Here is a 22,181-nt window from a genome sequence, read left to right on the forward strand (position 1 = left end):
AATGATTTTTAACATATAACAAATGGCTTTTTTTTTTTTTTAAAGATTTATTTATTTATTCATACAAGCACTGGGTACAGTCAGAAGCACGGGAGGGTGAGAGAATTCACCAGAGCCAGCGCAGGGAGCAGAGCAGGCAGACTGACGAATTACACTGCTGAGGGGAGCAGCGGGCGGCAGGAGAGGTCTGCGCACCATGTGGGACCCTCGCCCAGTGGGTGGGGATCGAACCGGCGCTGCAAAGGCTGCGGGCAGCTTCGCAACCTAGCACTCAACCACTGTGCCACTGGGGATGCCCGGCTTTTTTTTTTTTTTTGTAAAGATTTATTTATACAAGAACTGGGGTATAGGCCAGAGGTGCAGGAGTGTGAGAGGATTCACCAGAGACAGAGCAGGGAGCAGAACAAGCAGATGGACCGAAGTACTGCTGAGTGGAGCAGCGGGCGAGACATGAGAGGTCTGCCATACTATGTGGGCATCTCCCTGGTTGGCCAGCAATCGAACCAGTGCTGCAGAGGTTGCGGACAGCTTCACGCATGGTGTTCCACCAGCAGTGCCACCAGGGAGGCCCATAAATGGCATTATTATTAAATCTCATCAGATCAGCACTCATCTCCCTTAAAAACCTATGCCTGCTTTAAAAATATAGTAAGAACCTATCATTGACTAATGTTGAGGTTTCAATTTTTTTTCCCTGTGTTCCTTTAAACTACTTAACATGAATGGGCCTCCCTGGTGGCACAAGAGGTTAAGTCTCAGCACTATCAAGCTATCACCAGTCACTGCAGCATGAGTTTGATCCCCGGCCAGGGAGCTAACCCACATGGCGCAGCAGACCTCTCCTCTCTTGCCCACTGCTCCCCTCAGCAGTATATTTCAGCCTACCTGTTCTGCTCCCCACTCTGTCGCTGATGAATCCTCTCACCCCCCACATTTCTGGCCTATACCCCAGTTCCTGTATGCATAAATAAATGAATCTTTTTAAACAATGTACTTTACATGAAAAGTACATTACGTTACAACACGAATCTCAAAATAATTAGCCCCAGTAAAAGAAGTCAGACAAAAATGATTGCTTTTCTTTCTACTTAAAATTTAGAAAATTAATCTGTTGTGACAGAAAGATCATCATTGATTCCCTGGGGATGAAGGCAAGTGGTGCATGGGTCTTATTACACAGGGGCAGAAACTGACTTACAGGGATTAATAGAGAAATTCATTGTCTTGATTTATTTGGCAATGGTTTCATAGGCTATACATATGACAAAACTCAGTGTTTCAGTGGAATAGTTAACAGTTTATTGTATTTGTTGTATTCAGTGAAATTATGTTTTATGAAACAGCATAGAAACCATGACTTAATAAAAAAGTATAAATTACTAGTAAATGAAATTCTAAAATTATTTGTTTTTTGTTTTTTTTTTTGAAAGAAAACATTATTTTGCCTTTTCAAACGTCCCCACTCATTTTTGGCATCTAAGGTAGCGTGGCAAGTAAAGTAGTGGGATTGTGACATGAGTCCTAGTATGACTTTACTTCACTGTGTTGTTTCCCTGTTGTGAAATCCGTACTGTGAGTTTATGAATCTAAAATGACCTTTCCTTTAAGGAAATTACTGTCATGGTTACTCGTGTATTTCCTTTCCTTTAGACCACCTTTAGGTTGACTATAATAATAAAACTGGTGGCTAAAAATTGTCAGACATTTCACATAATTTTGGTTTATATAAGTAAGGTTAAAAACATTTTTTATACTTTCCAACAGCTCTCTGAAACAAAAGTCTTCACTGCCTCATCTGTTCCAGCAGAGAATCACGTCTCACCTGGGCAAAGGTAAACACTATTTGCCATCCTGTCTGTTCCGCAGAGCATAATTGAGATTTTTCAAAAAAGTGTTTTGGTTCTTGTGTTTCTGTTTTTCCCTTTTCTTCTCTATTTATTTATTTATTTATTTTAAAAGATTTATTATTTATGCATATAAGAACTGGGATACAGGCCAGAGATGTGGAGGGTGAGAGGATTCACCAGAGACAGAGTGGGGAGCAAACAGGTGGACTGACTGAAAACACTGCTGAGGGGAGCAAGGGGTGAGGCAGGAGAGGTCTGCTATGCCACGTGGGATTCTCCCTGGCCGGGGGTGGAACTCGTGCTGCACTGGCTGTGGCTGTGGCTAGCTTCATAGATTGCATCTTAACCTCTTGCGCCACCAGGGAGGCCCCTTCTCTTTTTATTTTTTCCCTTTTCCATCTAGGATTTTATTTATCCCTAACCTGCCTGATGAACTAATGGAATTTTCATCCTAATTGAGTGTATCCACTGAAAAAATAAAATAGCCATTGTGTTTGTTAATTTGTTACCATGTGGGGCAGAGATTATGTTAAACCTATTCTAATGGCGTGCGTGTGTGTGTGTGTGTGTGTGTGTGTGTGTGTGTGTGTCCCTCGCCGGTGGCCAGGAATCGAACTGGCGCTGCAGAGGCTGTGGGCAGCCTCGCAACCCAGCGCTCAACCGCTGCACCACCAGGGGAGGCCCCTAATGGCCTTTTTTAAAAAACTTTAAGCCTTTTTTCTTACAAAGTATTTTTATTTACTTTTATTAGAATAACTGCGGTGTTAATCCAGAGGCGTGGGGAGGGAAGTGGAGAGAGGATTCACCAGAGACAGAGTGGGGAGCAGAGCAGGCAAAATGACTGAAGTACACTGCTGAAGGGAACAGTGGGCAAGACAGGAGAGGTCTGCTGTGCAATGTGGGTTGCTCCCTGGCCAGGAATTGAACTGAACTCAGGCTGTAAGGGGTGATAATGCTGAGACTTAACCCCTAGGCCACCAGGGAGGCCCACTAAACATTTTCTGTTTGTTTGTTTGTTTGGTCAGAGGAACTTAATACAAAATGTCCTTTGGTTTCCTTATATAATACCATTTTTTAAAGCATCTTCTGAGGCTAATTTTTATTTTAAAGATTTGTTTATGCATATAAGAACTTGGGTATAGGCCAGAGGTGCCGGGGCGGGGCGGGGGGCGGTGAGAGGATTCACCAGAGACAGTGGGGAGCAGAACAGGTAGATTGACTGAAATACACTGCTGAGGGGAGCAGCAAGTGAGTCAGGAGAGATCTGCTGCACCATATGGGTCACCTCCTGAACTCGTGCTGCAGTGGCTATGGCTAGCTTCATAGGTTGCTTCTTAGCCCCTTGTGCCACCAGGGAGGCCTCTTCTGAGGCTAATATTAACAACTTTTATGTGGGCTTTACTAGTTTTAATCTTCTAGCCTCAAATTATAGAAAAGAAGTGAGCTATTGTGGTAACAGCAACATTCTTAGAAAATATACAGTCCTGAATTATTCGAAAGCTTTTTTTACAACCTAGTTTTTACAGTAACTGCAGTGTTTGTCTGTGGTTTCAAAATTCAGTGATCTAGAAGGATAAAATGCTTTGATATATATAACATGAGAAATATAGTATATTTTGTGACTTGCTCAGAATTTCTGGTTAAATGGATATAATTTCATTGCATTTATTAGTAAATTTGATAGGATCATTTTCATTTAAAAAATCACAGACTTTTATTTTTTGTATTTATTTATTTTTTACATCATTGTTCATTTTTAAACAATATTTGCTTCCCCCCCACCCCCTCAAGAATTTCCTTCCCCAGTGCATCTGTGCACCTTCACCTCAGCCTCTGTTCTCCTCCCTCCCTCCCTCTGATCCCTCTCCCGCCTCCTCCCCTGCAGGATATATCTGATTTATAATTGTCCGTTTTTGCTTTGTTGTGTTTTTTACTGTTTTGTTTTTTTTCACACTGATGTCTGTCTTGGTTCCCCTATATTCCTGTTACAGGTGAAACCATCCGATATTAAAAAATCACATAGACTTTTTTTTTTTAGATTTATTTATTTATTTATTTATTTATTTATTTATTTATTTATTTATTTATACAAGCACTGGGTACAGTCAGAAGTGTGGGAGGGCGAGAGAATTCACCAGAGCTAGAGCGGGGAGCAGAACAGGCAGAAGGACCGGTGTACACTGCTGAGGGGAGCAGCGGGCGGCAGGAGAGGTCTGCGCGCCATGTGGGACCCTCCTCCGGTGGCCGGGGAGCAGCCGGGGATCGAACCGGCACTGCAGAGGCCGCGGGCAGCTTCGCAACCCAGCGCTCAACCGCTGTGCCACCGGGGAGGCCCTCACATAGACTTTTAAAGTTATTTTTCAGAAGATATGTGCTTGTATTTTTCACACTTTATATAAATCTTTTGGAATAGAATTTGTTTTGGTTTTTGTAGTAATATGTTTGAGATGGGTTATATATAACTACCCTAGGGGGTTGTATTTCTGGAGTTAGGATATCACTAGCTAGAACATTACCTTGGAATCCAGACTAGTTTGGGACTTCAACCTGGTTAATGGAAAGACAGAGTATTCAGAGTGCATAAGAAGAGGAACCTGGGGTAGGAACTTTGCTCTGTATTGGGGGCAAGTCGTTAATTATTTGACCTCTCAGAATCTACCTCATTGACATGATGAGAGGTTCATTTCGGAAAACTGACTGGGAACTGGCCTTGGAAAGAGTTTAATGGAGTGAGTCACTATTAGATAATCTGAGGCACTTTGTGGATTTTTGTGGAGAAGAGTTAGTAGCTCACTCACATGTCAGCTAATATATTTCTGGAAGATCATTTATTATGCTTTCAGGTTTCTTCAGACTTATAGGGCATGATTCTCAAATCCAGTGCAAGAGTTCCTGTTAACAGAATATTTAATAGAGGGCCTCCCTAGGGGTGTAAGGGGTGGAGTCTCAGCACTATGAAGCAATCCACAGTCACTGCAGCAGGAATTCAGTCCCCAGCCACGGAGCTAACCCACATGGCAAAGCAGACCTCTCCTGCTTGCCCGCTGCTCCCCTCAGCAGTGTATTTCAGTCAGTCTGCCTTTTCTGTTCCCCACTCTGTCTCTGGTGAATCATCTCACCTCCTCCTAACCCCACCCCTTGCACCTCTAGCCTACACTCCAGCTCTTGTATGCATAAATAAATATTTTAAAATATAGAATAATATATTGTGTATTTTCCCTTGAATATTTAAGAGGAAAAATTACATAAGATTTATATGCATTTAAGTATATTATGGAATAGAATGCACAACTTCCAGGAAACTGTTTGAATGATCTACGATGGCTTTGGTCCTCATTCTCCAAGAATATAATTCACTTTCCTTTAGGAAAGTTTAAGAGACACTGGTTACAAGTATTAAATGAGGCAAAATATTCTAAAGGAAATGAGCCTAACCTGAGAAAGTTTAAATGTATTCAGTTGCTCCAGGTTTTCAAATCAGTTGTCATTGTGCCATTTCTGTGGAAATCTCTCAGAACATCTTCAAAATCCTGCTTCAGTCTATGTGGCTTTGTATGCTTTTTCTCGATGATTGATGCCCCCCTTTTGGCTGTCTTGAACTCTATTTTCCAAAAGTTTTCCTCACATAGATAATTTTTTGCGCGAATTTACTTTCTAATGATTCACTTTCAAATTAATTTTTGGTGAAATTTGCTTATGACTCATTCCTCATTTGCTTTTTATCTGCTTAGTGTTGATCTGGTAGCTTTGCTCCAGAAGCCTGTTCCTCCCAGTCAAGCCTCAGAAGTCAACTCCTTTGAAACATCCAAACAACAGGGCTTTGGCCAAGCCCTTGTCTTCACAAATTCTCAGCACAACAATCAGATGACACCGGGAACTGGCAACTCCACTGCTGTCAACTCCTATTCTCAGAGTCTGGTAACTTACTCTTATTTCAGTATGGGATTTTCAGAATTGTGTCCTTGAGCATGAAACATACCTTATAATTATTTTCAAAAAACTGATATTTCTGCGGTTGCTCTCAGTCCAGAAAACAATGATGGCATAATTTCCAAGCACATATCTGATGATTCCATGTGGAATTCAACTACTCTGAGTTTCCTGGACAAAGATAAAAATATTTCTTTATGATTAGTTGAAATCTTTTCAATTGCAGCCTCTCAGGCATCCTCATTATTATCATTTTCTTTTTTGTCTCTACGTCTATTTCTGTACTTAAGATGTTAAGATTTTCAGTTGTTTCCAGTTTACTGAAATGCAGATGTCAGTATTGGCTTGCTAAAATCATGCAAAAACAGTTCTGTCTGCCTAGGTGTTTATATTTTTTGCATTATTTGTTTTTTGTTATTCCATAAATTTACACTGTATGTAGGAGAGCCTTTATCATTTTGATGTGTTTTTATAGAATCAGTATTATCTGTTTTGCACTTAACACTGACTTTTTATTTTAATTGAGCTTCCATCAGGAACCTATTAGTCAAGGAAGTGAAGACAGGCTGATGGGGTCGAAGCTTCAAGCATAGAATGTGAAAAAATGTAGCTGTAGCCTCTATCCAGCTGTAGGCAATTCTGTATTGGCAGGGTGGAGGTAGAAAGAACTATAAACACAAGTCCATAGATTTCACTAATAATTATTTTGGTTCATTCTTTACAATTTCACCTGAAATTTATAGTTGAGAGAAACAGAATTTCTTATAGGATATAATCTACCCCCGCCATTAATCATTTTTTGTACCCTAATTAAATGGAGAATCAAATATGCAAAGTCTACATTGGTAATTTCTTCTCTTCAAGTATAACTGGAATGGGAACTTGGCATTTTTAGTCATTTGGATTGTTATGTCTTGAGAATGGGTCAGTGTTTAAAAATGGGACAGCCCTAAGGCCTGGTGCTGTCTCTCTTTTGAGACAACCTGGTAATATCCTTGAGTTTTAATTGAACCATACATACTCTTTTATATTCTGATTTTCCATTTACTGCTGGTTTACTAATGTAATGTTCTTGCAGACTTGCTGCAATCTTGATGTGGCAAATGAAAGCATAGGTGGGACATGAGTGTTTTGTATCACGACACTTCAGCTTTTTGCTTTTTCTCAAGAGAAAACCTTGAGAAAGAATTATTTGTTCAGCATATTGGTGCTCAACCCTAATGTACTTTCATAATCAATGGGGAACTCTATAAGCAAGAATATTAATGATAATAGTATTAATAATGCAAATCCACACAAGACCAAATAGATTAGAATCTTAGGGATTTCACACTCCTGTTTGTGAATATGTGGATGTATTTGCACCAATACACACATTTTCAAAATGCTGCCTCCATTGACAGAAATATGTAATTGGTATCCGGTAGCTCTGTGTTAAGTGTAACTTGGGGCAAGGTGGTAGTCATTGCCTGATTTCACTGGATTGTAAAGCACACAGCAAATATATTTGATAGAATAAGTTGATGCATAATAGCAATTAAGTAGGAAAAGAGAGAAAGAATAATAGAATTATCCTCTGAGAAGCTTTCATTGAATAAATAAGGCTTGAGCTGCGTTTTGTTGGATTAGTGGCAACATAAGAGAGGTGTAGTCTTCAGCCTGAACAGAGAATCTTAAGTGGGATCAGCAGTGTCAGCACAGCTGTTTTAATATGAGCTGATTCTGTGACTTGTATGCAGTGACCGCCACTACCCAGAGTTTGCTTAGAGTGGATAATTGGGATTTCCTTCAAACAATGGATATTGTTGGAATATTGATATCAGAAGTAATTATTTCAGCTTCCTATATCTGGCCTCTTGAACAAATTTAACTTATTTGTTTTCGACCTTTTATATGTTTTTGAAAAGTAATTTTTGACGAAGAATTTATCTTTCCAGAAATGGGATGATTTTGATATGCAAAGATGTAGTTAATCAGTTCCTGTGTTGTCTCATAGGTTTTCCTTCTTAGACCTTTGATATCTGACCTGTCAGGATTGGGGGGTGAGGTAATAGTTGTCTTTTTTATACTTACTTGGGAACAGATTTTACGTTCTTAGTTCTTGAAGTAAACACAGCATTTTCTAGGTTCTCTGCACCAGATCTGTGTGATTCCGTGTCTAATCTGGAAATAAGTAAATTGTCAGGGCTGTGATCTGCATTGAATCTTGGCAGGATGACCTCATGGCTTGTGTCTTCTGTAAACAATCCTGTTCTAATCAATAGATAACAGTTCCACACATTGAGAAAACATTTGTCAGCCTTATCTTGTTCGTTAAGTTCATGGTATCCCTTTATATTCTTAACACTTTTTTGATTGTGAACTTGTGGCATCATTTAAAAAAATAATTTCTTAAAATCCAGGGAAAAAGATGTCCCTTCCTTTTAGCTTCTTATATCAGAATCAGGAAGGATTGGTAGATTTATTTAGTCCTTTCTCAGTTCATATTTTCATGTAGCATTTAGTCTGATGATTCTTAACCAATTCAGATATTCTGGGTTATTGTTCTTTAAATCCTTGTGAAAATACTTGGTGTATTTTTTAAAGCCTGGGGTAAAAATATTTTATTGCTGAGAATTTCTGCTTTTCTTTTCCTTTAAAGTCATCCGTCCTTGGTGCAGGATTTGGAGAACTTACATCTTCCAAAATGGCAAACATCACCAACTCCCAGATTTTGGAACCGTTGAAAGCTCCAAATTTGGGCCAGTTTATCACCACCCCAAGTTCACAGCAGAATAGTACCACTGCCCCCACAACCACTTCTTCTTGGGACCTCAAGCCCCCAGCATCTCAGTCCTCTGTCCTTAGTCATTTTGGTAAGTGCATTTTATGTGATGCTTTGTTACTCCGAAAAATATTGGCATTTTGACTAGTAAGCACTAATGTGGAATTTGTCTAAGATCGATGTTTTCTAAACTAGACTCATAGATTATGACATTAAATTACTGTTTCCTACCAATACACACATGCCATACTGTAGGAAGGAGTAGCAGGGGGTTACTTTGACCAAAGAGTTGGCTTTCTGGGCTGGTTTATGGTTTGGATACATTAAAGAGAGGAGAGCACATTTCCCTGGTAAGTGAAATGACTTACTCTTTTGGAAATACCTGACACTGCCCCTAGGTTTGAAGTAATGTCTACCAGTGAAAGTCAATTCCTGAGGTTGATATTGGGGTCCTGGTCATGTGTGTACCTCTGCCTGATACATATATTAGTCGAGATCCCTGGAAGGAAAGCAGGTGTTTAACGTAAACCACATTCTAAGTATATTGTAAACAGAGAATCATTCTTACCAGTTAGAGCACTGAAACCCTCTGTCTAGAATATACCAAAATTTATGTTCCCAGATACCAACCATGAGTCAGTCTTGCAAGGCAGCATTTCTGATGGCAGTTATAACTCTTCTATGTTAGCTTTTTTCTGCACATTTACTAATGAGTAGTATGTGTTTTTGGCAAACCTTCAACTATATCTGCCATCTGTTTTTATAGATAAGGTTTTATTTATTTTTTTTTTATTTATTTATTTTTTTTATTAGAGGCATGCTTTATTTGTTTGCTGGTTTGTTTGTTTGTTTTGTTTATACATGCACTGGGTACAGTCAGAAGCGCGGGAGGGTGAGAGAATTCACCAGAGCCAGAGCAGGGAGCAGAGCAGACAGAAGGACCGAAGTACACTGCTGAGGGGAGCAGCGGGTGGCAGGAGAGGTCTGCGCACCATGTGGGACCCTCCTCCAGTGGCCTGGGAGCAGCCGGGGATCGAACCGGCGCCGCAGAGGCCGCGGGCAGCTTCGCAGCCCAGCGCTCAACCGCTGCGCCACCGGGGAGGCCCTATAGATAAGGTTTTATTGGAACAACCATTCATTTACATACTATTTATGACAACTTTCAGTCTACAAAGGCAGAGTTGTGAGTAGTTGCTAACAGATGTCCTTCAAATCTTAGAACATTTATTCTCTATAGAAAAAGATTGCAAGTCTCTGTTCTATAATATGGTAGCAGTGGCATTTCAAATCAGTGATGAACAGAGGGGTTATTACTGGTTGGTATCTGGCTGGAAAATGAAATTGGATAGATAATTTCCACTCTGTATCAAAATGCCAAATGGTCAAATATCGCAACATACTGATAATCTAGAACAATAAGAGAGAAAAACAGGAAGATTTTTATATCCTCATTATGAGGTAGGCCTTTTTAGATGTGACAGGACCTACCATAACCAAAATTAAAAGACTGACATGACAAACTATGAAAAAAATAATTGAAAATTACATCCTAGACAATGGGCTAGCTTCCTTAAAACAGAGTATTTAAGCAGACCAATAATGAAGTGGGCAAAAATGATTAAAGAGCTTGAGTTCACAGGCAAAGAATATGAAATGATTTCTAGTTAAATTTTTATCATTTTAATTTACACTCTTAATATTATTTTGCACCAATCAAATTAGGAGAGATAAGTTTGGTAAAAAAGTGTCCCTGGTAGGCCTCCCAGGTGGCGCAGCGGTTGAGCGCTGGGTTGTGAAGCTGCCCGCGTCCTCTGTGGCGCCGGTTCAATCCCCGGCTGCTCCCCGGCCACCGGAGGAGGGTCCCACATGGCGCGCAGACCTCTCCTGCCGCCCGCTGCTCCCCTCAGCAGTGTACCTCGGTCCTTCTGCCTGCTCTGCCTCCCGCTCTGGCTCTGGTGAATTCTCTCACCCTCCCGCGCTTCTGACTGTACCCAGTGCATGTATAAACAAACAAAACAAACAAACAAATAAATAAATAAATAAAACATGCCTCTATTAAAAAAAAAATTAAAAAAAAAAAAGTGTCCCTGGTAGGTAAGAATTTTGAAGTGTTTGTCAACATTTACAATATACTTATTCTGTGAGCCAGCAACTTTGCTGTACAGTTTGATCCTGCAGGTTTTATTGCACTTGAGCAAAATGTCTTGCTTAAAAATATATTCATCGTAGCATTGTTTTTCATAGTAAGAGTTGAAAAATCTTGTAGTCCATTAATATAGCACTGGTTTTAAAAAATGAGGTCTGTGTATGCTGGATTATTATGTAGCCATAAAAATGAACTAGCTTTTCACCCATTAATGAACAGTTTTTGAAAGCTAATTGGTTTGTAAGGCATTTAGATAGCTGTATATATATATATACATATATATACATATACATACATATATATACATACATGTATACATACATACATATACATACATATACATACATACGGATAGGTGGGTAGGTAGTAGGTAATAGGTAGGTAGTGAGAAGGTAGTGGCTTATTTCCTGCCTGCATATCTGTATAGGTTCTGTTAGCTAAAGGTCAGATGTGAGTAGCAACTCCATACTGTCCTTACCTGCTCTCCACCCCATAAGCTGTAAGCATAAACCGTGTCTCCTCTACTGTGTAGGAAATTATCTGCAAACCCATTCAGGCATCCTTTCCATTTATCACATAGCACTCCTTATACTCTATATACAGACACACAGAACATTTGTTTGATTTAGCTAGGATATGGTTGGTAGAAACTGGTGGTTGTAACTCTTCGTTATCAATGATTGTGGAAGAGGGAACTCTAATCCAAGGTGCCTAAATAATTGATGGTTGCTTATTTCTCCTCCCCCTACCCCTGACCCCCTTTACATTTCATAGACTTCAAATCTCAGCCCGAACCATCCCCAGTTCTTAGCCAGTTGACCCAACGACAGCAGCACCAGACACAAGCAGTCACTGCTGCTCCTCCTGGGTTGGAGTTCTTTCCTTCCCAGGTAAAACTCCGAGAGTCAACACCCAGAGACAGCAGCTCCACTGTGAATAAACTTTTGCAGCTTCCCCGCATGACCGTCGAAAATATCACCGCGTCTGCCCACCAACCACAGCCCAAACACATTAAACTCCCTAAACGGCGGATACCTCCAGCTTCTAAGGTGGGTACGGCATTGTGAAGCCACAGTCCCATCCAAGGGTGGATGCATTTTAACATTTAGTGCAAGTGTTATTAGTAAGTCTCAGAAACTGATAATTATGTTTTTCAAGCACATAACTTACTGTTTTATGAGGATTGGCCATTTCTCGGGCTAACAGTAGAAGAAATAGGTTTGTGTTGGAGACAGTGACCATTAATTAAATTACAGTTTTTGGCTCGGAGTGTCTTGATGGTCTTGTGTGTTTAGCTATGTGAGTGGTTTTTTGAGTAGATAGTGCTTTATCGAAGGCTCCTACCACCCAGCCCCACCACCATTCCTCTAAGAAGCAGTTGATGACATTGACCACTCTGTTAAGTTTTATTTTTCTTTGCATTTTCACCTTTTAAAAAAAATCCTATTTTCCCTTCCTTCCTGCCTCTCACTTCCTTGTTTCAGGCCTGCCAGCATTGCCTGGAGAATCCAGGGCTCACTTGGTTTGGGACATGGAATTCCTGACCCCTGTTCTTAACATAGAGGTTTTGCTGTTTCAGACCCCAGCTTCTGCAGTTGAAATGCCTGGTTCAGCAGATGTCACAGGATTAAATGTTCAGTTTGGTGCCCTGGAGTTTGGATCAGAACCACTACTCTCTGAATTTGGACCCACTACAAGCAATGAAAATAGTAACCAGGTTCCCATCAGCTTATATTCAAAGTCTTTAAGGTATGCAACTTCCCACTTATCTGGTTTTGACTGAATTATTTGTAAAGTAGAACAAAGTAGTGCCTAAGATATCACCTGGTGGAGATAATACAATTTGTGGTAATGGGTGTGTGCAACAATCTCTGGTATTGATTTATAGAACTTTTCTTCCATCTCCCTAAAAAGAAACCCTATGCTTGTTAGCGGTCACTCCCAGTTAATTGTCCCATATCTTTTGGAAAGTAATTCTTCTAAATTTGCCTATTTAGGACATATAATGTAACTAGGATCATGCAATATGTGTTTTTGTTTTTTGGGGTTTTTTTTTTTTTTTGCTGCTTTCACTTAGAATAGTGTTTTCCAGGTTTATCCATTTAATTTACCAATAACATACTACATCTTGTTTATCCATTCATTAGTTAATATTTGGGTTACACTGCTTTTTGGCTGTTATCAATCACTTTCCTAGCAACATTCAATTATATATTTTGTGTACTTTCAGTTCTTTAGGACATAAACCTGAGACTTGCTGGTCATACTGGTAACTCTTAGATTAACCATTTGAGGAGTCATCAAACTTCCTACGGGAACTGCAGCATTTTACATTACTAGTAATTTCTGAGGGATGTGATTTTTGCATATCTTCACGAGCACTTATTGTCTTTTAGTGGTATATTGTGTTAATAGAGAGCACAGATTTTAGAGTCAATTTTATTAATTTTTTTCACTTTCCAGAGTCAAAACCGGATTATTTGCTTGGGTTCCCTTTCTAAAATGGTTTCAGGCATTTGATTCTTTTAAGAATTCTTAAGAATTCTTAAAAGCTATCTCCCTGGCTCTCAGTTGAATTAGGTGGTGGTTCTGGGGGGTGTTCTGGATCATCAATTGCATCATTAATCTATCTAAAGAAATACAGTAGTATAAATTTGTAGATTTAGACATGTTTAGACTATACCAGTAGGGTGATGAAATTGTTCAACTTTAGTAAGCCAAGAATAGGAACACAAATGTATGTCTAATACTTTTTCTTTTTAGTGATTCTTTGAATACCTCTTTGCCAATGACCAGTGCAGTACAAAACTCCACCTACACAACTTCAGTAATTACCTCCTCAAGTGTGGCCAGCTCAGCCCTGAGCTCCGCTAGTCCAGTAACAACGTCTTCCTCCTATGACCAGAGTTCTGTGCATAACAGGGTCACATACCAAAGCTCTGTGAGTCCATCGGAGTCCATTCCGGGAACCATCACCGTAAGTACTTTCATGATTCTCCTGGAAGGAAATCCAGTAAGGAGCTGAGTGTGTAGTTTAGGAAATTCAACTTTGGGGAAGAAATTCTCTTTTAGAAATTGGCTAACCTTTTGAATAAAAGCTTGTAGTTTGTTCAGTTTGCTGTTAGTGGGCAAATCCTTTGAAAGACAGTTGAATTGACTAGCAGAAATTTGGTACCTTTTTCCCCTTATGTGTCCTGCTAAAATTATCAGGAGATATTTGTAGATGTCAGCTTATGAGCTATTTCCCTCTAACTTTGGTTTCCGTTTTTTATGTTAGATGTTTTCCTAAAATGTTTGGCAATTGCAGGCTGTTCTCTCAACACTGTAACACGTTCACTAAGGGCTCTGTCTTGTTGAATGGGTTGGTGAACGTGGGCTGTGATGTGGGACATGCCTGCATGAAGGCCACGTATTTGGGAGAGTGGGCACTTTCGTCAGTCCCTTGGGACCTTTTCTTCTGAGCTTGTATAGATTCTCAAGGAAGCTCTCTTCCAGCCTCTTTTCCTTAAGCACTGTGCTGTCAGTGTCTGAGGAGCGTAATGGGAAGAAAAGGCTGCCATTGAGATATTTATTTTGTCTATATTCACCTGATCCATCTGTATTTTTACAGTATATCTGATCATGTGCTTACCCACTTGATGAAGTTTAGAATCTGTGACAGGTGAGGGGATTCACCCTACTGTGTAGAGGGAGATCTTGTCCTGCGTGGGCTTTTAATATAAATTCTTTAACGGTTAACCCCACCTTCACATCTCCTTCCAAAGTCATGCACAGCCAAGTATTGAGTTAACCTGGTATTGTTATTTGACATAAGTCGTGTTGTTTCTGACTTCCCCTAGGTGATTTTTTTTTTTTTGCCATGTCAACTAAGTCATTTCTCATCCTACATGCTTTCTAGTCTGGGCTTACAGATTTATTTACGTATTTCTGAGTTTACATATTTTAAAAATGCTTTTATGATATATTATGTTTTTGTGTGTGTGTTTTTTTTTTTTAAGCAATTCTATTTTTAGGTCCTTCCTTGCCCTCCCCCCGCCCCAGATTTATTTACTTGTGCATACTGGGGTACAAGACTGAGGTGGGGATTGGGGGGAGGTGAGAGGATTCACCAGAACAGACAGATCTACTGAGGGGAGCAGTGGGCGAGACAGGAGAGGTCTGCTCCGCCATGTGGGTTGCTCTCTGGCCAGCTGGGGGTTGAACTCGTGCTGCAGCGGCTGCCGATAACTTGATAGTGCTGTCTCTAACCCCTGCGCCACCAGAGAGGCCCATGATCTATTATCTTTTTTTTTTTTTTAACTTTAAATTCTTTATTATTATTTTTAATTTTTTTTTTTTTTTTAAAGATTTACTTATTTATCTATACAAGCACTGGGCACAGTCAGAAGCGCGGGAGAGTGAGAAAATTCACCAGAGCCAGAGCAGGGAGCAGAGCAGACAGAAGGACCGAAGTACACTGCTGAGGGGAGCAGCGGGCGGCAGGAGAGGTCTGCGAGCAATATGGGACCCTCCTCTGCAGCTGGGGATCGAACCGGCGCTGCAGAGGCTGCGGGCAGCTTCGCAACCCAGCGCTCAACTGCTGTGCCACTGGGGAGGCCCGATCTATTATCTTTAACAAATTTTCTCTACTGTGCTTTTATTGTTTTTCAATACAGTAATCACTATCCACACAGAGTAGTTTATTTAAATAAACAATTAAGGGCCTCCGTGGTGGCGCAGGAGTTTAAGTCTCAGTGCCATCAAGCTATCTGCAGGCACTGTTGCATGAGTTCGATCCCGGGCAGCCAGGGAGCTAACCCACGTGGCACAGCAGGCCTCCTGACTCACCCACTGCTCCCCTCAGCAGTGTATTTCAGTAGATTCACCTGTTCTGTTCCCCTCTCTGTGTGGTGAATCCTCTCACCCCCTGTACTTTTGGCCTATATCCAGTTCTTGCATGCATAAATGAAACAAATCTTTAAAAAAATAATAAAATAAGCAATTAAAAGTTTAGTTTCTCATATACACTAACCACATTTTATTTTTTTTAAATAAATATCCCCCTCCCCTTTATTTTTGTTTGGTTTGTGTGGAAGAAGTGGGGTGTAGGTCAGAGGTGTGGGGCTGGAGAGGATTTACCAGAGACAACGCTAACCACATTTTAAATACTAAGTATCCAGATATGGTTAGTAGCTACGAGATAGCACCATGCACATAAAGATTATTTCCATATTTGCAGGAACATTCTTTTGGACAGTGTTGTGCTATATAGTTTTTTTTTTTTTTTTAAATTTATTTTTGTATATAAGAACTGGGGTACAGGCCAGAGTGTGGGGGGCGGTGAGAGGATTCACCAGAGACAGAGTGGGGAACAGAACAGGCAGATTGACTGAAATACACTGCTGAGGGGAGCAGCGGGCAAGACAGGAGAGGTCTGCTGCGCCATGTGGGTAGCTCCCTGGCTGGGGATCAAACTCATATTGCAGTGGCTGCGGATAGCTTCACAGGGTGCGTCTTAACCCCTTGCACCACTAGAGAGGCCTTCTACATAGTTCCTAAAACAAATCATACTTTGTGCTGTCCAAGCTTAAATCTCTGCCACTTCACTTTTCACCCTGTCATTGCTCAGCATATTTCTTTTTTTTTTAATTTAAATTTTTTAAATTTAAATTTCATTTTTATATTCCCCATACAATTACAACCCCCTTATTTGGACCGCAAACCCTCCTTTCCCCACCCCCCACCCCCCATAGAGTGTCTCTGGTTCATAGTTGTTTGTTGATTTTGATATTTTCTTTCTTATAGTTATTCTTTTTCCTGGTCACTTATTTAAGTTTTGTAGATTCCTGTTATGAGTGAGACCATCTGGTATTTTTCTTTCTTTCTGGCTTATTTCGCTGCTTGCTCAGCATATTTCTGACCTCCCCTTTTGTTCCCACCATTTTTTTAAAAAAAGATTTATGTATTTATGCATACAAGATCTGGGATGTAGGCCAGAGGTGTGGGGGGTGGTGGTGGTGGTGGTGAAAGGATTCATCAGAGGCAGAGCGGGGAACAGAACAGGTGGATTGACTGAAATACACTGCTGAGGGGAGCAGCGGGCAAGACAGGAGAGGTCTGCAGCGCCATGTGGATAGCTCCCTGGCCTGGGATCAAACTCATACTGCAGTGGCTACGGATAGCTTCATAGGTTGCATCTTAACCCCTTGTGCCATCAGGGAGGCCCCTGTTCCCTCTATTCTAACCAGTTTTCCCAGTCCTAAAAATGTGATTCCTGTGTTGTGAAATCTTAGTCCTTTGTTTGTGTTTTAAAAATTATTTTCAAGGTGAAATGAAATTTCCCTAAGATCTGGTAGCTGCTCTTTCTTGATGCTCCTTTATTTTCTTTCTGCTGGGTGATTTGAGGAGACTTCTTTGGATAACAAGGTCTGTGCTATTTCAGATGCACATGGTTGATGTCTTACAGATATATTTAGCAAGCACTGGATCCTGATTTAGAGGGAGTCCAAATTGTAGAACTTGAATTACTTTTTACAAATGATGAGATGTGTTTCCTTTTCCCTGATCTTTTAGTTTTTCCCCTAGAAGATATATTTTATTATCTACATTTCTTTCCAAAAATCTCAAATTGTTTATTAATAGAAATTGTACTGGATTTAATAATGCAGAGACAACAGCTATCAGATTTGTCTTTTTCTTTAGTTTTCACAGAAGTGTCTGAGCTTCGTAGGCTCTCCACGCTCAGTGACTCAGGTGCAACAAATCTTCCTTATGAGGATGAGTCCTTTGCTCTCAGTTGTAGTGAAATGCCTTATGGTTAACTCAGACTGGTTATTTTCAAGTTCTGCTTTCCATGGGGCTACCACACTGCCCTCAGTCTTTTACCACGCAGTTAAGAAAAGCCATGTTGGACCTCCCCGGTGGCGCATTGGTTGAGCGCTGGGTTGCGAAGCTGCCCGCCACCCTCTGCCGCGCCGGTTCGATCCCCGGCTGCTCCCCAGCCACCGGAGGAGGGTCCCACATCGCTCGCAGACCTCTCCTGCTGCCCGCTGCTCCCCTCAGCAGTGTGCTTCGGTCCTTCTGCCTGTTCTGCTCCCCGCTCTGGCTCTGGTGAATTCTCCACCCTCCCGTGCTTCTGACTGTACCCCCCGCTTGTATAAATAAATAAAAATAAATCTTTGAAAAAAGAAAGAAAAGAAGCCATGTTCCCAAACCATGGATGTGAGGCTTCAGCAGGGGAGGGGGTCACAGAAGGGGAGGAAAAAGCATAAGGGTTCATGGGTGCTGTGGCAGTGGGAGATTTATGGGGACCGCACCTGAGGGGAGAAATCAAATACTGGCCAAAAATGAATGATGATGTAAAAAAAATTTAAAAAAAACAAAGACATGTTTCAAAGTCACACCTTCTCTGAAAATATTTTGCTAACAATGTAAAATAAGAAATTTTCTTACTTGAAAGTTATTTTTAGCATTTGGAAACATTACTTAGGAGTAATCTTCAGGAGCAAGAACGTGAATGAAACAGAAAGGTTTCTGGTGTAGTTTTGTTTTTTTAAAGAAGAAACTATCAATTTAAAAAAGCTTGATTTTGACATCGGCAATGGTGACTTCAATCTCAATTCCTGACTCAGTACTGATGGATGAATCTGTTTGACATTCTCAGAAGTCAGTTGCTTGTGGATCCTCACCTGAAAAATGTCTGGTCTTAGGACCTTCAGTGGTTCTCAGAATTGTGGTAGGCATCTTAATTAGTCCTTTTGCTTTGAGGTGGTTTCCTTTGTCGCCTCATAAGTTGGCACTTGTTTCCCAAAGATTGCATGTTGCTGCTGGTGAGAGCAATTGGAATTTGGCGAATCGCCACCTCTGGTTCCACACAGCTCTTTAATAGCCATGACTGCAGTGTAGCTTCCTGACCGACTTGTTCTTCATCAAGAGAGAATAGCAGTGAGTCAGGAGCCAGAAGATGCTGCAGCCCTTACTGCTTCTTCTGGTGATTTAATATAATTAGAGGTCTTTAGTTCTTGTACTTTTATATAATGTAAAGGAATGTTTCATTGCTTCCTGAGACTTGGGTCTATGTTGTATCCTTATAATCTCTAGATACCCATTTCGGTTTTTAAAAACGTCAGCTCGTTGGGGTTTATTAAGAATTTGAGGTATTGTATTTGTATTTAAAAAAAAAAACTTTTACTTCATGCTTATGGCTAAATCCCAATAGAAAGTCATCATTGGTTGTCATTTCATTTTTGTGTTTGCTTACTTTTTTTTTCCTTCCTTATAGAATGGACATGGTGGTAGTAGAAGTCAGCAGGCACTAGACAGTAAGTATATCAGCCTATGATTCTTGTCATTGCTGGTGGAAAACCAAACAGAACACAGCTAACCTGATATGAGAACAGTAGGCTGGTGGATGACTGCAAAAAATAACCTGTTTATATATATATTTTTAAAAGATTTATTTGTTTGTTTGTTTGTTTATTTATACAAGCACTGGGTATAGTCAGAAGCACGGGAGGGTGAGAGAATTCACCAGAGCGGGGAAAAGAACAGGCAGAAGGACCGAAGCACGCTGCTGAGGGGAGCAGCGGGTGGCAGGAGAGGTCTGCACACCATGTGGGACCCTCCTCCGGAGGCCGGGGAGCAGCCGGGGATCGAACCGGCACTGCAGAGGCTGCGGGCAGCTTTGCAACCCAGCGCCACCGGGAAGGCCCTTAAATTTTTTGATAACGTCTTGTGATCCATCATTAGAAATGTCATGGCTGTAGTATGAAAGATGTGATAGTCTCATATTATTCTGTCCTAGTCAGACAGCACCCCACGTGTAGAGTGCAGTATAGATTTAAAAGATGCTTAGCTCAGAGGCACAATTTCTAAGATGCTGAGAGGACTCAGCTCCAATAATGTGAAGGATGACTTGTAAAGCAAGAGCTGGTATCATAGTTCAGGAAAGACATGCTTGTTGCTTTTTGGAACTGATGGACTATTGCTAGGAATAGAGATAAAATACTGCTCACTGTAAACACTTGGGATAGCAGAGAATCACCCTCTCCACCCCGCCCCAGTTCTTGAAATGGTGCAGTTGAATAACTCCATTACTTGTTTCTTTTTATTTTTTCTTTTTAATTTTTAAAAATGTTTGTGTAGAACTGGCGTGTAGGCCAGAGGTATGAGGGGGTGAGAGGATTGACCAGAAAGAGAGTAGGGATCAGAACAGGTGAATTGACGGAAAATACACTACGAAGGGGAGCAGTGGACAAGATAGGAGAGGTCCAGGGAGGCCTGTTACTTGTTTCTTTGTTAGGCTGTCTCATCTGTGATTGCTTATGTTGATTTTTGTTCATTCGGTGAGTCAGATGCATACCCATTATTGGGTATGGAAACCAAATTCCTGTAGAATTTGTGTAGGATTTTTTGTATATGTGGATATTTAGTCTTGCAAAAACAGCAAAGATCCTCAGTGGAATTGAAATGACACATGATTTTCCCAAAGTTGTTTTGGTATTACCGGGCTGCAAACTATCTGGAGAAATGTCGGTAGCTCTGAGATTGGGTGACAAAGGAAGTTGTCATTCCACAAGCCATGGTGGCAAGTTTCTTTTGTCCAGGCATGAGGGTAACAGGTATCTTAGCATTACTTGAAGATTTTCAATGAGATCTTAAAATATGAGATGTCTGGAAAACATGACTTTGCATTTTAGGTAGGTTTTTTTTAATCTCCCATATTCTCCTCTCTCTCTCTCTCTCTCTCTCTCTCTCTCTCTCTCTCTCTCTCTCTCTCTCTCTCTCTCTCTCTCTCTCTCACCCCTTGTTTTTTGAAGTCTTTTGGTGAACTTCTGTGGTCTGAGTTTTGGGTCAAGGAGATCTGTGGTGTCTTCATCTAGTTTCTGTAAGAACAGGTGCTTTCTTTGGAGTTGACCGTCAGTATAGAGCAAGCCTCTGGAATACAGACACTGATGTAAGAATTGACCCAGTCGGGTGATGACCCTGTTGGCTGTCTGTGTTTGTTTTGACTTCTACCTTCTTGTAGATATTTGTGTTTTCCATTGGCCTTCCAGAAAGTCCTACAAGTGGGTAAAGGTTGCTTTTCTTTCCTAACTGGAAAAAGACAATGATGCTTTATTTCCAAGCACATATCTGAATTGTGTGTGTGGAAAGCACTAAAACTGAGTCTTTTCTGCAGCTGGGATTGATTGCACTCTTGTTCTTCTAAGAGCCTCCTAAGCTTGCTGATGCACTGAGCTTACTCTATTCAAGCACATTCTAAGGAGTTGCTCGCTTTGGAGGTGTTGGGCAGCAGACTGGGTCTTTCTGCAGAGTTGAGGCAAGGGTAACTTTCCACAGTGTATATACCCTGGGCTTTCGGTTTCCACCTGGCCAGAACTGCCTGTGATCTTTCACAGGGTCACCTTGATTTGATTGTGCTTTGGTAGAAGCAAAGCAAGACCTAGCCCTGGGGCGGACTTGCCGCCACATCTGAATATAACTTTATGTCTCAGTCTATCCTGAAATGTCACAAATGTCTATTTCAGAAACTCAGCCTTTTTTCCGGAGGTAAAGAAATCTGTTTCTTACAGCTACTTCATCCGCTGCAGCTCCAAAGACAACAGACCCTCCCTCCGCCCTCCCATCTGTTGGCTCCCTGCCCAGCACCACCTCCTGCACTACGCTTCTACCCTCTGCATCCCAGCACGCTGCCACTTTGCCCTCCTTGTCCCAGCCTGGTGACCTGTCCGGCAGCCCCCTCTCTCAGCTTAGCAGGTAGGAGGCAACTGTGGGCCCAGAATGAGAGGTGCACTGGGGTGAATTCCCAGAGCCCTCACAGGCCATTCCCACAAACAAAACCCAGCATGACGTCCGGGCCTTCGTAACAATGCTCTAGTGCGGGTTATAGCTGGGTGCAGCGGCAGACGTGAAAACTGTGCCTGTATGTAATGCTTCTGCTGTCACAGACCAGTGGGCCTGCTGGGAATGGAGTGGAACCAAGGGCTCCCTGCTACTCTTGCTGGACCCTGAGGAGGGTGCTCTGCACTTAACCTCTCTCACAGCTGTGGCGCGCGGCGACTTCCCTTGCGGATGTCTGAAGTGCACTTGCTGTAGCTTCAGTGAGCACGTTATTAGAACAGGGCGTCGGGGATTGGGCTTTGGTCCTTACCCTACGTCGTCTTGTGAAGTTCACCTCTTCCACCAGTAGCCAGAATTTGGTGGGAATTCAGCTCTGACTTTGGTGTGGGAAGCTGACCAGAGAAACATCCCTCATTCAAAGATAGAATGGGAACTCTGAGAAGTGGCAGTGTTCTTAGCGCAGTCCTTTTTTAAATTTTCATAGTTTAAAAAAAAAGCAAATGGTTTGTGTGGTTCTCCAGGCCAGGCTGTACTAGATCCGCATAGACAGCGCCCCTTTAGGGCATTTCTAGCCACCAGCACACTTGGATTGGGATCCAAGTGATAAGGAACAATGTGCATGGAGTTGGCGATTCTCTGGATGGGTTGGGGCGAGCTTACCTGGCGCGTTTAG

General features: G+C 41.4%; 1 protein-coding gene across 5 annotated transcripts in view; it reads left to right on the forward strand.

Annotated features, from left to right (window-relative positions):
* Positions 1 to 22,181, forward strand: part of UBAP2 (ubiquitin associated protein 2) — a gene marked incomplete at both ends in the record, with an annotated part of 66,203 nt that overhangs the window by 36,394 nt on the left and 7,628 nt on the right. For 3 of the 5 annotated variants that reach the window (XM_084238460.1, XM_084238461.1, XM_084238458.1), the window contains 8 exons: positions 1,765 to 1,832; positions 5,579 to 5,765; positions 8,419 to 8,632; positions 11,462 to 11,736; positions 12,267 to 12,436; positions 13,451 to 13,664; positions 18,948 to 18,987; positions 21,241 to 21,424. In XM_084238460.1, the coding sequence (XP_084094586.1) occupies positions 1,765 to 1,832; positions 5,579 to 5,765; positions 8,419 to 8,632; positions 11,462 to 11,736; positions 12,267 to 12,436; positions 13,451 to 13,664; positions 18,948 to 18,987; positions 21,241 to 21,424 (1,352 nt within the window). The remainder of the gene's footprint in view (positions 1 to 1,764; positions 1,833 to 5,578; positions 5,766 to 8,418; positions 8,633 to 11,461; positions 11,737 to 12,266; positions 12,437 to 13,450; positions 13,665 to 18,947; positions 18,988 to 21,240; positions 21,425 to 22,181) is intronic. The other 2 variants (XM_084238457.1, XM_084238459.1) reach the window with 1 other exon arrangement.

This window comes from Talpa europaea (assembly GCF_964194135.1).
Source record: "Talpa europaea genome assembly, chromosome: 7".
Classification (NCBI taxonomy): domain Eukaryota; kingdom Metazoa; phylum Chordata; class Mammalia; order Eulipotyphla; family Talpidae; genus Talpa; species Talpa europaea.